This window comes from Ovis aries, chromosome 8 (genome assembly GCF_016772045.2).
Source record: "Ovis aries strain OAR_USU_Benz2616 breed Rambouillet chromosome 8, ARS-UI_Ramb_v3.0, whole genome shotgun sequence".
Classification (NCBI taxonomy): Eukaryota; Metazoa; Chordata; class Mammalia; order Artiodactyla; family Bovidae; genus Ovis; species Ovis aries.
This window is the reverse complement of record NC_056061.1, coordinates 26,057,698-26,070,730: the sequence shown is the minus strand read 5'-3', so window position 1 is coordinate 26,070,730 and position 13,033 is coordinate 26,057,698. Positions and strand designations below refer to the sequence as shown.

The 13,033-nt window shown below is 43.7% G+C and overlaps 1 protein-coding gene across 12 annotated transcripts in view; it reads right to left on the bottom strand.

Moving 5' to 3' along the window:
- FYN (FYN proto-oncogene, Src family tyrosine kinase) overlaps positions 1–13,033 on the bottom strand; it is a 216,006-nt gene that overhangs the window by 26,023 nt on the left and 176,950 nt on the right. For 9 of the 12 annotated variants that reach the window (XM_060419482.1, XM_060419479.1, XM_060419483.1 and 6 more), the window contains 4 exons: positions 11,298–11,462; positions 7,885–8,064; positions 5,671–5,747; positions 5,432–5,585 (listed from right to left, as the gene is read on the bottom strand). In XM_060419482.1, coding sequence (XP_060275465.1) covers positions 5,432–5,585; positions 5,671–5,747; positions 7,885–8,064; positions 11,298–11,462 — 576 coding nt within the window. Of the gene's footprint in view, positions 1–5,431; positions 5,586–5,670; positions 5,748–7,884; positions 8,065–10,763; positions 10,920–11,297; positions 11,463–13,033 lie in introns of all 12 variants that reach the window. The other 3 variants (XM_060419485.1, XM_027972359.3, XM_042253310.2) reach the window with 2 other exon arrangements.

The window sequence follows — 13,033 nt, the reverse complement described above, 5'->3', positions numbered from 1 at the left end:
CATGGGTCACACGCTAAACCAATCCAGTCCCTGCCATCTCTGGAACGCATATTTGCACATGCATGTGGGTGTGTACGCGCACACACACATGCACAACCTCAGTGACACTGCTGAGAATGTCCATCAGATGTTCAGACTTAACAAGATCAAAAATAATGGAGGTAGGGACAGTTCTCAACAGAGAAGGCAAATCTGGGAAAAAACAAAACTCTGCTGGAGAGGCTGGTGCGTAGACCACCAACTCTCAGCTGTGTGCAGAGGGGCCCTTGGGCATGCAGATAAACCAAATGGCACCTGCCCGGACCAATGGAATTGGCTGTAAAAAAATGAAATATATTATTTTTCTTACAAGAATAATTATTCTTTACTGTTCCTTATTAGCTTTTTCCTTAAAAAGAATTTTTAGTTAAGTAAATAAAGACCTCTTTCAAGGCAAATGTATTATCCACACAAAAAGTTCAGGTTACAAGAATGGTTTATATTTCATAACCCTCCAACAGCTTTTATAGAGAGCCCATTTAATTCTCACACTAATTATGTGAGGTAATTATTTTTATTATCTCCATTTTACGGATGCTAAAAAATGAGGCTCAGAAAGGTTAACTGATTTGCCTGGGGACACACCAACCTTGTAAGAAATAGCTAGTTCAAACTCGGGCTTCCTGACTGCCAGCCACAGCTTCCACAGCCTCACCATGCTGCCTTAGTGGCCTAAAGAGAAGTAAAACCCTACACAACACAGGGACTATGTATTCTATCTTTAAAGATAAGGCCACAAAACCTGCTGGGCAGTACAGGTCTGTCCTAAGACCAATTCCACTACTAGAACTATACCCAGAAGAGAGGAGGACATGAGCACCACCACAGCAGCTACTTTCATAAAGTCTCCCAGTTAGAAATACCAGGAGAATGGATACATGGACCTATCTGTAAATGGACTACGACTCAGCAAAGAAAAGGAAGGACCTACTGTTTTACGCAGCAACATGGATGAATCTCACAATGACGCAGAAGAAACCAGACACAAAAGACTGGTACTGAATGATTTGTTTATATGAAGATCAGTTACAGGGAAAAGGAATCTCTGGCGGCAGAAGTAAAACAGGGTCTACTTTTGGGAGTGCTGACTGTCTAGAAGGGGATGAGGAGGTCTTTAGGGGGCTGGCAGTGTTTGTTATCCTCATCTGTGGGTAATTTCAAGGGCATCCCCATATGTAAAAATTCCCTGAGTTGTATACTTCAGACCTATTCATTTTATTGTACATATATTATGACTCAATAAAAAAAATGTGTCCACAAAAGCAAATCATTCTGATACGTAAGCTATGTCTATCTGAGCTTGTTAGGTTTAAATCAGTATTCGTCAGCACCGAGCTTCCTAAAAGCTCAGGAAGAAACTTTTTTTCAAGAATTCTCGCATGGTCTGTCTGTGTGGGACCTCTGGGGAACTGGTGGCAGGAGGGGCTGTGATCAGACCTCAAGGGAGGGTGCAGGCAGCATGGGGGTGAGAGGCCATGGTTGGCTGAGGGGTGGTGATGTGGGGAGGAGTCCTCAGAGGTGAGGACCCGTGGCCATGGGACCGGGTGAGGGCACCCCCACTGACCTCTCTGGGCTTGGACATCAAACTCGGCCACAACTACCTTAAGCTCAACAAATCCCAAACCAAACCAAACTCACCCTTGTTCTTGGAAAAGAAAACCTTCCTGACTCACTCACGCCTGTTGCTGGCAACTGCATCGTCATGACCACTCATATCTGACCACAGGGAATTAGCTCTGATCCTTCTCTCCCTTTCCCGGATGGTGGCTGGGCCTTTCCACGTGTCTCTGGCCAATCTGGAATTTGTTTATTCCTCAAGAACTTAGTCTTGTCCAGACAGAATAACAAGAGTCCTTTTTGTTTACCAGTTGCTACATGCCAGGTACTGTGCTAAACAATTTACATGTGCTGTTTCACTTAATCTTTGCAAAAACAAAAGCACAAAACAGGGAAAATATGTTTCCACTTTACAGACAAGCAAGCAAAGGTGTGGAAAAGTTAGGTAATGTGCCCAAGGCCCCAGAGCTGGTGGGCGATGGGGTGGGTTTCAGATCTCATCTGACTCCATGCTGGCAGCTTGCCCCGGTTTAGTCTTTGGCTTCTTTCGCTCAGGAGCTCCTATCAAAGCCCCTTCACTTTGAAGGGCACTCAAATAATGACGGTTGCCATTACCTGGAGATCCAGATTGGACAGAAGACCTAACTGCTGTCACTGGGGGACATGCAGAGGTAAGAAAATGAATGATACCAAATGATTGCTAGTTGCCTCCAGAATGCTACTGGCAGAGGACCACCATCACCAACTCTGGGCCTGGTCTTGACCTTCTCCCTGATACGGGGCTGCCGCTTACAATCCAGTGGGGCAGGGAGGGGAAGACAAAGGAACTCAGGAGCAGCTGTTTAACCCAGGTCCCAAATCCCATTCTGCAGGTGCCTGGGGAAATGCCAGCTCATCCACCAGATAGGAGGAGGGAGAGACATTTCAGCGAGCCCTTAGATGGGAACCTCACCACTGTGTTGAGAAACAACAGTTACCCACAGTCTGAAAATACCTGTGATCGGCACACACTTCTCAACACTGCCCACACTTCCATAAACAAGATGCGGCCTGGCTGAGGCCTGTGGGGAACATAAAACCGGGCTTATAAATATTTTCAGGCACACGGAGCAGCTGTCTGGAAGCACTGACTAATTCCCTGCAGAAACTTCAGCATGAAGCATGCATGCCATCTGCAGAGCACGCCAGTGGATACACACTGGGCCCTTCCTGCCTCGTAAAGCGGCCTGGGCACAGGGCAGACCCCTGGAGGTGTTCTGTAAACAGCTGGGCTGACCTGGAGCTAGCAGATGAAGGTCTTCCAACTCCCCTCATATGCACTTTAGAAGCTGCCTCTTAAAAGTGCTTCTATAAAATAAAGGGGAAAAGGAGCTTATGACTAATCCTCTCAATTTTTAAATTTTTCTCTTCTTTCAATCACTGTCCTGATGAGAGACAGTCAGCATAGCATAAAAGGGTAGATGCAACAGGACCAGCCATGCCTGAATCCAAATGCTGACTCTGCCCCTTGACTAGCTGTGTGGCTTTGTCTGTTACTCAGCCTCTCTGAGCCTGTATCTATCTTTCCCACTCCACTCCTCACATTTGCCCGCTTGGACCTGGCACTGGGTAGGTTTCCTATAAACACCCCTGCTCCTTCTTTGTCCTCTGTTGCAATATTTCTTTTATTCTCCTGGCCAGTCCCAGGGCCTCAGTCTTTGTTTTTTCCTCCCCAGTTTAATTCTCTAGTCCATAGGGTTGCAAAGAGTTGGACATGACTGAAGCAACTTAGCACACAGAAGATACTTGTAAAAGGGAAGAGAGAAGAAAAAAGAATTGGAAGAGGGAAGGGTGGAATATTCTATTTGGAAATTAAGGGTGTGAAGCTGGCCCTCTGAAGGGCATCAGGACAACATCTGGGAAGGTGATGGAGCTGGAGAGGACACCACCAGAAAGACAATCGGGAGGAAGGCAGGACAGGAGGGCTGGGGTTCAGGGCAGCCGCACAGCCCTGCTCCACAGCAGCAGCACACTTTGAGGGGACTGCAGCGAGGGCTCCTGACGTGCCTTCCCCCAGACGCCAATCACCCAGGGGCACAGCCTGGGCATCTCACCCCATGAACTAAACACCCAGCCCTGTCAACAGCACCCCTGCCAGCACGCTCGGGCTTCAGGCCCTGCCAACGTTCTCATTTATTGATGACTCAAGTGTGCTAATGACAAATTCCAGACAGTCCAGAGCCTGGGGGAATGGGAGAAACAAATCCTGAACTGCTCCCTCCAGCCCCAAAACACTCACACACAGAAGCATGCTGACGCGACTCACTCCTTCCTAAACCAAAGACTCATGTCTCTCAACCTTCACCCGCTCGCCTCTCCTTCTGGGTCTGTGAGCTGGGATCTGACAGGTTTGCCTCGGGGTAAACTCTCTCATTTAGGGCCAGGTCTCAGACCCGGGGGCACTTCAGACCCTCTCAGCTCATCCTGACTAAAATCGTGCCCAGAGTCCTCTCTGGACTGCAGCGCCAATCAAAGCTGCCCACGTGCCTTTGATTAGTGATACGGCATACCATCTGGCCCTGCACTGTGTGTGTGTGCGTGTAAGTGTGTGCATATGCACATGTGCATGTGTGTGATGAATGGGCATGCTCAAAGTGTCGGCCTTTGGCTCCAAGACAAGAACTGCCACATGTTGGGGAAATTCAAATAGCCGAGCTGTCTGACCGACATGTAATTTAGCCGACAGTATCTGTAGTGGCCGACAGTATCTGTAGTGGCAGGGTCTTAGTTTAGCATTTTTTCCCCTCATCGCTTGAGACTGCCAAGAAGGATAAAAGGAGGGAAAAACTGGCAAGAAATGAAAGAATTAGAAAAGAAGGCGAGAAAGAAGAAGTGCAGAGCTAACTATTACAACCTCCAGTAGATAACACCGCCCTGTAACCTATTCCAGTCATTGCTCAGCCTTGCTCAGAATGACTGGGTTTTGGTTAAGAACAACAATGAAGCTGACCCCTCTTCCTTCAGACATGTTATGTTCACCATGAAGAGCCTATGTTCCATTGCAAACTGTACACTTAATTCCACACATTTACCCTTTGACCACTGTGTAAAGTTCTGGAAGAAAGGAAGTAACCCTGGGAATTCCTTCTCTCCTAGCTAGTACCCTAGAAGAACCTGAAAAGTTGTCCCACTGGAGTGGCTGTTGGTTTGAGATGTATTTTATCTGGAGGCTGATTTCTATAAATCTTCTGAAGGGTGGAATGGAGGGGGATGATTCAAGGAAGTAGAGCTTTTCGAGTGACTCTTGTTCTCTCCTGTTGGCCCTCTAGATCCCCTCTCTACCTGTCTTCTCCCTTCTCGGGGCCCATCTGGACTGTCAGTGGCTCCTTTGACTGCTGGCTCTAGTTGGGCTTGGCAGGAGACCTGTAGGAGGGCTGAAGAGTGAGCCTGGGCGTGACTCCCCCAGAGGCCTGTCTCAGCCAGTGGTGGTCTCCACGCACAGCTGCTCGCTCTTAGTTCTGGAGCTGTTACAAGCTCTGGGAGGCCGCATCACGCCCTGCTGGTTTTCTTAAACCCTGCCTGCGCTGTCGCAAATAACTCCTTTATTAAATTCTCCAGTGAGAGTGCCTTCTGTTTTGGCTGAGACTCTGACGGAATGATGAGCGGCTTCCTCACCCTCTCCTCGAAAGGCAGAGGGTCAACTGAACCCACTACGGTCTCCCATCTGCAGTGCGGTCAGATTCCTGCCAGATCAAGAAGGAAAAACCCAGCTGAAGAATGACATTCTGAATATTTTCTGGAGGAAAGGAGGGAAGGGATGTGCAAGATCACGAGCCTTCCTCATTCAAGCGCCCACCTTGTCTTGCCGTGTACTCATTGTCCTCGATCAACCTGGCCAATCCGAAGTCAGCGATCTTGCAAATTAGTCCATTCCCCACGAGAATGTTTGCTGACCGCAGGTCTCTGTGGATGTAGTTCATGCGCTCGATGTACGCCATTCCCGCGGCAACCTGCGTAGACCGGGGAAATGCACATTACACGTGACTCCACGGTACTCACTCGCTGGTAAACCTAAGGCAGGAATCGAGGGCCTACCTGTGCTGCCATATCCACAAGGTTTGGTAATTTCAGAGCTCTTCCTTCTCCATCTTTTAAGAAATCGAGTAAACTTCCTGTGAAGAAAACATAAAGTCATTTTGATTTCCTTTGAAAGGTCAAAATTCCCAATGAAGGGCTGTATTTGGTTTTCTTATTAGAAGGAATGAGGTAATCAGAGGAAATGAGGCTATCAGTGAAAACAAGGTTCACACATGAAAACTGGGCAGAAAAAAACCTGTGCACTGGAGGCTGCAGTTTTACCTTTTAAAAGTAAACAGTAGTGACTCCAGTTCTAAGGACAACAAAAATGGGATGAAGCTAGAAGAAACAGGACTTCATAAGAAGCAGCCTTAAATGAGATTAAAGGCTGCACCACTTCAGTCTCACTCCCGACAGTCCCGCTCAAGAGTGATGTGGAGAAAACAGCTCCCAGATGAGTGGTTCCCAATATGTGGTCCCGGACCAGCAAGAACGGCAACCTCTGGGGAATCAGTTGGAAACACAAACTCTCAGAACCCATCCCACATCTACAGAATCAGATGCTTGGGAGTTTTGGCCCAGAAACTTTTATTTTGAGAAGCCCATTAGATCAGTGGTTCCCAGTCTTTTTGGTACCAGGGACAAGCTTCTTTAAAGACAATTTTTCCACGGACTTGGGGGTGGCAGATGCTTTAGGGATGATTCAAGCACATTCCATTTATTGTGTATTTTATTTCTATTATTATTACATCAGTTCCACCTCAGATCATCAGACATTAGCTCTCAAAGGTTGGGGACCCCTGTATTAGGTGATTCCGACATATAGCAAAGTGTACAATCAGTGGCTCAGCTTATTGACAGATTTTTAAATCAAGAAAAGGGTATCTGAGGAATACAGGGTTGGGGTAGGTGGCTCCTCACATTAGATCATGGCCAATCAGGCCTTGAAAGATACCTGAAACCAAAGGCTGGAGCTTCAGAGCCAGTGTGATGACTCCGCCTGAGGAGCTCAGAATGAACACTGGGGCCGAAGCAATCAAGGGCAGAGGCTGGAGGTTCATGTGATCACTGGTATTTTTTTTTCATGCTTTAATCACAAAGTTATTTACCAAATAAACAAATACAAAGGACAAACAATCTGCCAGGGAATAATTCCAAATATATTTTAATAGAAAGTACGTGGAAAGGGAAAAATTGTACTGGTGTCATCTGATGTACAATGCTTTGCCTTTTAAGGCTGTTTCTTGTTTGGTTCATCTATTTTTCCAAAACAAAGTGATCTGTGGTCTTATCCCCAACAATATTGCTTTGATTAGAAAGACAAAGAGAGAGAGAAAAAGAATGAGAATATAATGTGCTCTTTAAAAGTATGTCTTTCTACATCAGATGTTTAAGAAGAGAGCCGAAGAAAAAAAAAAGGTGTTGAAAAGATGGAGGCTAAACTTAACCCAGAGCTCAGTGTCTGATGTTAATTGTTCAGCCTTGCAAAAATATCTAATTTAAAAAAAATTTGTAAGAAAGTAATTTATTATTAAGATGGTTAAGCTGTGTATGCCACAAAACCTTTCATAACACAATTTCTTACTTTTATGCTTTTGTACACAAAAAGGCATTTTCAAACAAAATTTTACTGCAAAACAAGTTTTGAACCGATGTGATTAAAAAAACCTCACCCTTGATGAGGGTTTCCAACACGGTCAAGGTTGTGGTATCTTGAGTGGGGGACTCAAGACAGACAAAGGTGGTGGGAATGAGGCAGGAGAGATGAATACCTGAAAACTGTATAGCCTCATATCTTTGTTTGAAAAAAAAATTAATTTTTAACATAAGCTGTGCCATTCCAGATAACAGCAAACTTTTATAGCCCTCTGTATCAATGGCAACCCACTCCAGTATTCTTGCCTGGAAAAGCCCATGGGGTTGCAAAGAGTCAGACACGACGACACATGTATGCACTGATCACTCCGATACTAAAAATGAATTACTTCAGTTATGGAGAGGAGCTGGAAATCCTGACATGTGCAAAGCATGCAAAGGAATCTGGGTGTCAAACTCAAGGTCACTGTCTGTTCGTACAACGTTTTCCCCAGTGAGTACATAGTTTGTGCTTCCTGACAAAGAATGCTTGACTCATGGAGGAAGGAGGGAAAAAGCAGGCAGGGAGCTCCATTCCCCTCCCGGAGACAAGCTTGCAGGTCCCTGCGAGGGGGAGCCCGAGAGGCCCAGTCCAACCTTTATTCATGTACTCGGTGACGATGTAGATGGGCTCTTCGGACACCACGGCGTATAGCTGGACCAGTTTGTCATGCTTCAACTTCTTCATGATCTGCGCCTCCTCAAGGAATGATTCAGGGGACATTGTGCCTGGTTTAAGAGTCTTTATGGCTACTTTTGTGTTTCCATTCCAGGTACCTGCAGACACCCCATAATAGTAAGTCAAACCAAAGATCCTCTTTGGATGGGAAAAAAACCTTTTTAATGAGTAGTTATTTGTATAAAGTTAGATTTTAAGTTTAAAGAAAACTTTAAATAGAGTTGTTGTTGTTGAACAAAGACAATCAAATGCAAGGACTCTGTCAAGTATTTTCAACAGGAAAAAATGTGTTTACTTATAGGCTATGTCATGGTTTACAAGTCTTTAAAAATTTTTCGTATTTTGATATATATCACTTTCCTTTTCTGGTTCAGCCACGTGATCACAAATTTGTATCAAAAGCTCTGGATACTTCATTTTTTTCCTTCTAGTAGTTTTTGAGATATGATTGATATATGCCACTGTATCAGTTTAAGTTGTAAAGCATAATGATTTAATTTACATACATCATGGAGTGACTATTACAGTTAAGTTTAGTGAAATCCATCATCTCAGATAGATACAAACTTAAATACAAATAAATTTTTTTCTTGTGATGAGAATTCTTGGGATTTATCCCCTAAACAATCTTCATAGATAATATACAGGATGTTAATTATATTTACTTAGCATGTAGTACATTAGATCACTGGTACTTTCTGGATACTTCTTTATAAGGATGAACGTCTAGGGGTTAGAACAGGACTGGCCTTCAGCGGCCATCCAATAGCCGTCCCTTAGACAGGAGGATGAGCATGGAAGAAAGGACATTAAGTCCTATTTTCTGGGGTGTGCCATTTAAAAATATATGACACCACACTAAGGAAGTTTGGAAATTACCTCTAGACTTTCAGTTGTCAGCCAGGGATGAGCTACTTGACTGAGTCCTTGAGAAGCTGAGCTAAACGTGCTGAGAAGTACTGGCAAGAAGCTTTTGGTCTACTTGCCAATACTTCAATCACGAAAAGAAAATTCCTCAAGCTTACTGATGGTCAGCCACAGGAACAATGATTTCTATTAGACTGGAAAAATTAAACAGCAGCTAAGAGGGAAAAGAAATATTTAAAACTTCACATGTGTAAAATAATCTAGGAGTTTCAGAGGCGAGCCTGGTTTATGATCCTCATCATTTACCTCATCTGTAAAATATAGAAATGGAACTGGATTATCTTCCCAGTCTCTTTTAGCACCAAAATTTAAAAAAACCCACTCAATCCTATGTGTATCCATTATTAGTCCTATGACTTTGAATTAAAACTATAAGGTAAACTGAAAAATCTACTAAGTTAGATTATATCATTTTCTATTTGGAAAAGAAGGCTGGTTTAAATTAACTTTACACTTAATATAATTAATCCTAGAACTAAAAGATTCTATAAATTGGAACAAGTCTTGTCACCCTGTTAAAAACATGGTTCATATACTCACAACATGCAACCCATAAAAATGTAAATTATCAAAGGATAAGTGCCTTAAAAAAGAGTTCATTGAAATCTTATAGAAAACTGACCACTAAACATAAATGGGAAATCTGACAACTAGCAAGTGGTCTGTGTGAGTGTTTTAGCATCCCTGAAATTTTAACAGTGAGATCATCCTGTCTAATATCACCTGGTTACCTAGATAACCTTCCATCCTGATCCTGAACTACGTCAACATGATGTTTCACATCCAGGGGAAAACATAACAGCATGTGTGATGATTTAAAACTGGTAACTATAATGTTTGAAAATAAATTTTTGTACAGAGTTTAATTTTTCCTGATTTCGTGAATGACTGTATTGAAATCCTTAGGACTCACAAATCTAATTATAAATTGGGTGGATAAGGGAGTGTAAGGCCATATAAATACAACACGAGAGTTAGAGTCCAGATAGAGACAGACACGATAAGTCGACTCGGAAAGCGATTCTATTAATAATGATAATACTTACTATAATGGCATATACATACTCATCCACGTGTATATCTGAGGGAGGGTGTCTCTCTCTCCCTCTCCCTATATGTAGTACTTACTAGTTGTCAAGTCCCATTCTAAGTGCTTTAACTGCATTGAACCTTTTAATGCAGATCACACCTAAGTACCTACACCCACACAAATCACATAGGTACCAACCTATGCTTTTGCTTTTAAGTAATGTTGCTTTCAATTGCATCTAGGAAAGTAAGAAGCGGGATTCCATAAGCAGCAGCATGGCCTTATTGACAGATGTTTCTGGGTGTTTTAAAGCAGTAGGGAAGGCCAGAGAAGTTGGCCTGGCCAAAGAGAACCAAATTAAGAGACAAGAACTCGTGTCTACTGAGTACCTGCTGTTTGCCGTGGAGATATACTATGCCATATCACCCTCAAGGTAATCCTATGAAGTAGGTATTATTTCAGTTTTACAGATGAGGTAACTGAGGTTCAAAGAGATGAAACAAGCCCCATGCCCATGGTTAATCAGCTGGAAAAGATTCAAATCCAGGCTACTGAGGAAAAAAGCCCATGGTCTTTTCCTACATTAGCCCATCTGTAGAATCTTACCTTCCCACGTCTTAGGAAGAGGAAACATCATTCTTACTGTACTGGTTTTCTGTTCTGTGTGCCTTAATTAACCACATGAAGCAGGATGGAAGGGAATAACCTGAATGGCCTGTAGCCATCTAGCCATCCAGGTCAAGCATCTTGGTCCCACCAGCTGTGTGTGTGTGTTTGCTTAAAATCGCCTTTTAGCTGGCTTTGAGATGCAGCCAAAACGAAATGTGCCCTCTGCCTTACCAAGCCACACTTCAGCGAAACACCCCTGACCCAGCTTCTTCTCCAGATTCAGGGAATCACGTGCAACTTCCCAAGCATCTTTAGACAATCCAGAAGTTTGTGGGGTACAACTCGATGCAATCACAGTTAAGTTAAAACACAAACCATCAGCTTTCTCTACAGGAAAGGGAATTAATAAAGAAAACACAGTCCTTATAATCCATAATCATGCATGCACTAGAAAAGATGGGAGGTGACGGGCCCTTTAGGGCGACACTGTTCATTCTGCCAGCATTTGCAGTTGGAAATGAAGGCATTTGGTGCAAGCTAGAATATTCCTTGTACCATTTCCTGGTGTATGAATTGAGGCTCATATAGTAGTATCATTTGAGCCATCTGCCAATCTTAACCAGAATTCTGAAATCAAAATCCAAATTATTCGTAATTCATACTCTCTTCCTGGCCAAAAAGTCTTTATTTTCACCTTCCATCTTTGATGTTTGGGACTTCCCCAAACGAGAAAGCTAGTAATAGAGTAATTGAGGCTTGGCATACCCATCCATACTTCCCCAAACTGCCCATTTCCCAGTCTCTTGATCAACTGCAGGGATTCTCGAGGGATTTCCCAGACATCTTTGGTTTTGACAGACAGATCGGTAAGCCGTGGCATCCCTTTGTGACAGGGAACTACTAGGCGGCAACAGAGGCCTGCGGCTCTCTCTGATGGAGCGAGGACAGCGGCGGGAGAGGAAGAGAAAAGCAAACACGTGAAACAACACTTACAGGGGCACAAACCCAGCCAGCGCACAGTGTTACTCAGAACAGTGCTGTGTCAGCAGAGAACTACACACGTGTTGGAAGATTAGACACCACACACTGAAATGTGCTCGCTGGAGGCAGAACAGAAGACGTTTTGGATTTCGATGACTGCGTACACCCAGGTCTAGTATAGTCTATACACAGATACAGGTTCAGGCTGCTTTGGTGTCTGCGCTTACGAAATAAGAAAAATGTTTTCAGCCCAGCGTGCTAATAACATGTCTTCTGAAACTCTGCAGATAACCTCGACTGATTTCAAAAGGTACATTTGAACCACAGAACGTCAGCACAACTGTCTTTTGCTGCTGTCTCATATCAAGGGCGTGGGGACTCTCTTTGCTATGAATATACTTAAAATTGTAGCTTCGGTACAGGGTTCTCATACAGAATGTCAGACTATTATAAACTAGTAAGGCTGGAGATTACACCTGGCGAGGGAAAAAAGAGGTCCTATTTCTCTAGTGATTTCTCTGACAATTTGAACTGACTCTATTCTGCCAGTCAGCTACTCTTGCTTCTTTGAAATCTTCCATTAAAAAAAAAATCTTTATAACAGTCTCCGATGTATAATTTAGGAGTCTGGCTTGAAAGGAGAAAGAATGGGAACTAAAATTTGCAGAAACTCAAGGATGTGAGAGAACTCTATTTCCTATGAAAAAGAGGAAGGAAAAAAGTCATTATCACTTATAGGTTATTTGGAGGATTTTCCCCTTTTCTTCTCTCTCTCTTTAAAGTCTTTTAGACTGCAGCAGTGCTAAGGGGAAACTGTCTAAATGCCAAGCTAAACATTGGTCAGGTGAGAACGCTGACAATGGACAGGGACTCAGGCAGTGACGAAAGCTGCAGAGAGCCTGGCCTGAGCTGGCCACGCCCCAACGGAGGCCCCTCTGCTCCAGGGACACAGAATGCAGTGCTGCCGCCTTTGCTCCGGGAACCAGCTGCAAGTTCCTTTTTATTCCTTTCTTTTTGACAGAATCAGGTTCTCAGACATTTAGGCAGGAAATTATTTATGTGTCAATATTTCAAAGGCATTTGATTGTGTGAGGGAGAGAAAGAGGCAAGGGGAGAAGCCAATATAAAAACAAATCTGTCTCGAGATGGATTTTTTTTTTTTTGAGATTAAAAAGTGTCTATTGCTCCTCACATCCCTTCTCTCCTTCCAGCTTTATGATGTTATTAAGGTGCCCTTTCCAACACAATATTTTCAAACGATCCAAGCCCTGGGGATCCAGCTGACGTCTGGCTGTAATGAAATATATTTAGGCATTTGAGAGATCCTTACCACATGCGGGTATTTTGAGCACGTCCTTTAATCTCAGGGAGATATTTTGCTTCATTTCTCCTAAGTATTTCATTAGAATCCACACCAATGAAAGTGACCCCCTCCCCTAATCAACAAGCTTGGCAAGTGTTGTTAATGTTTTTTCATTTGCTTTTTAGTGCCCAGGATCAATAGACAGATATTTCTTAGT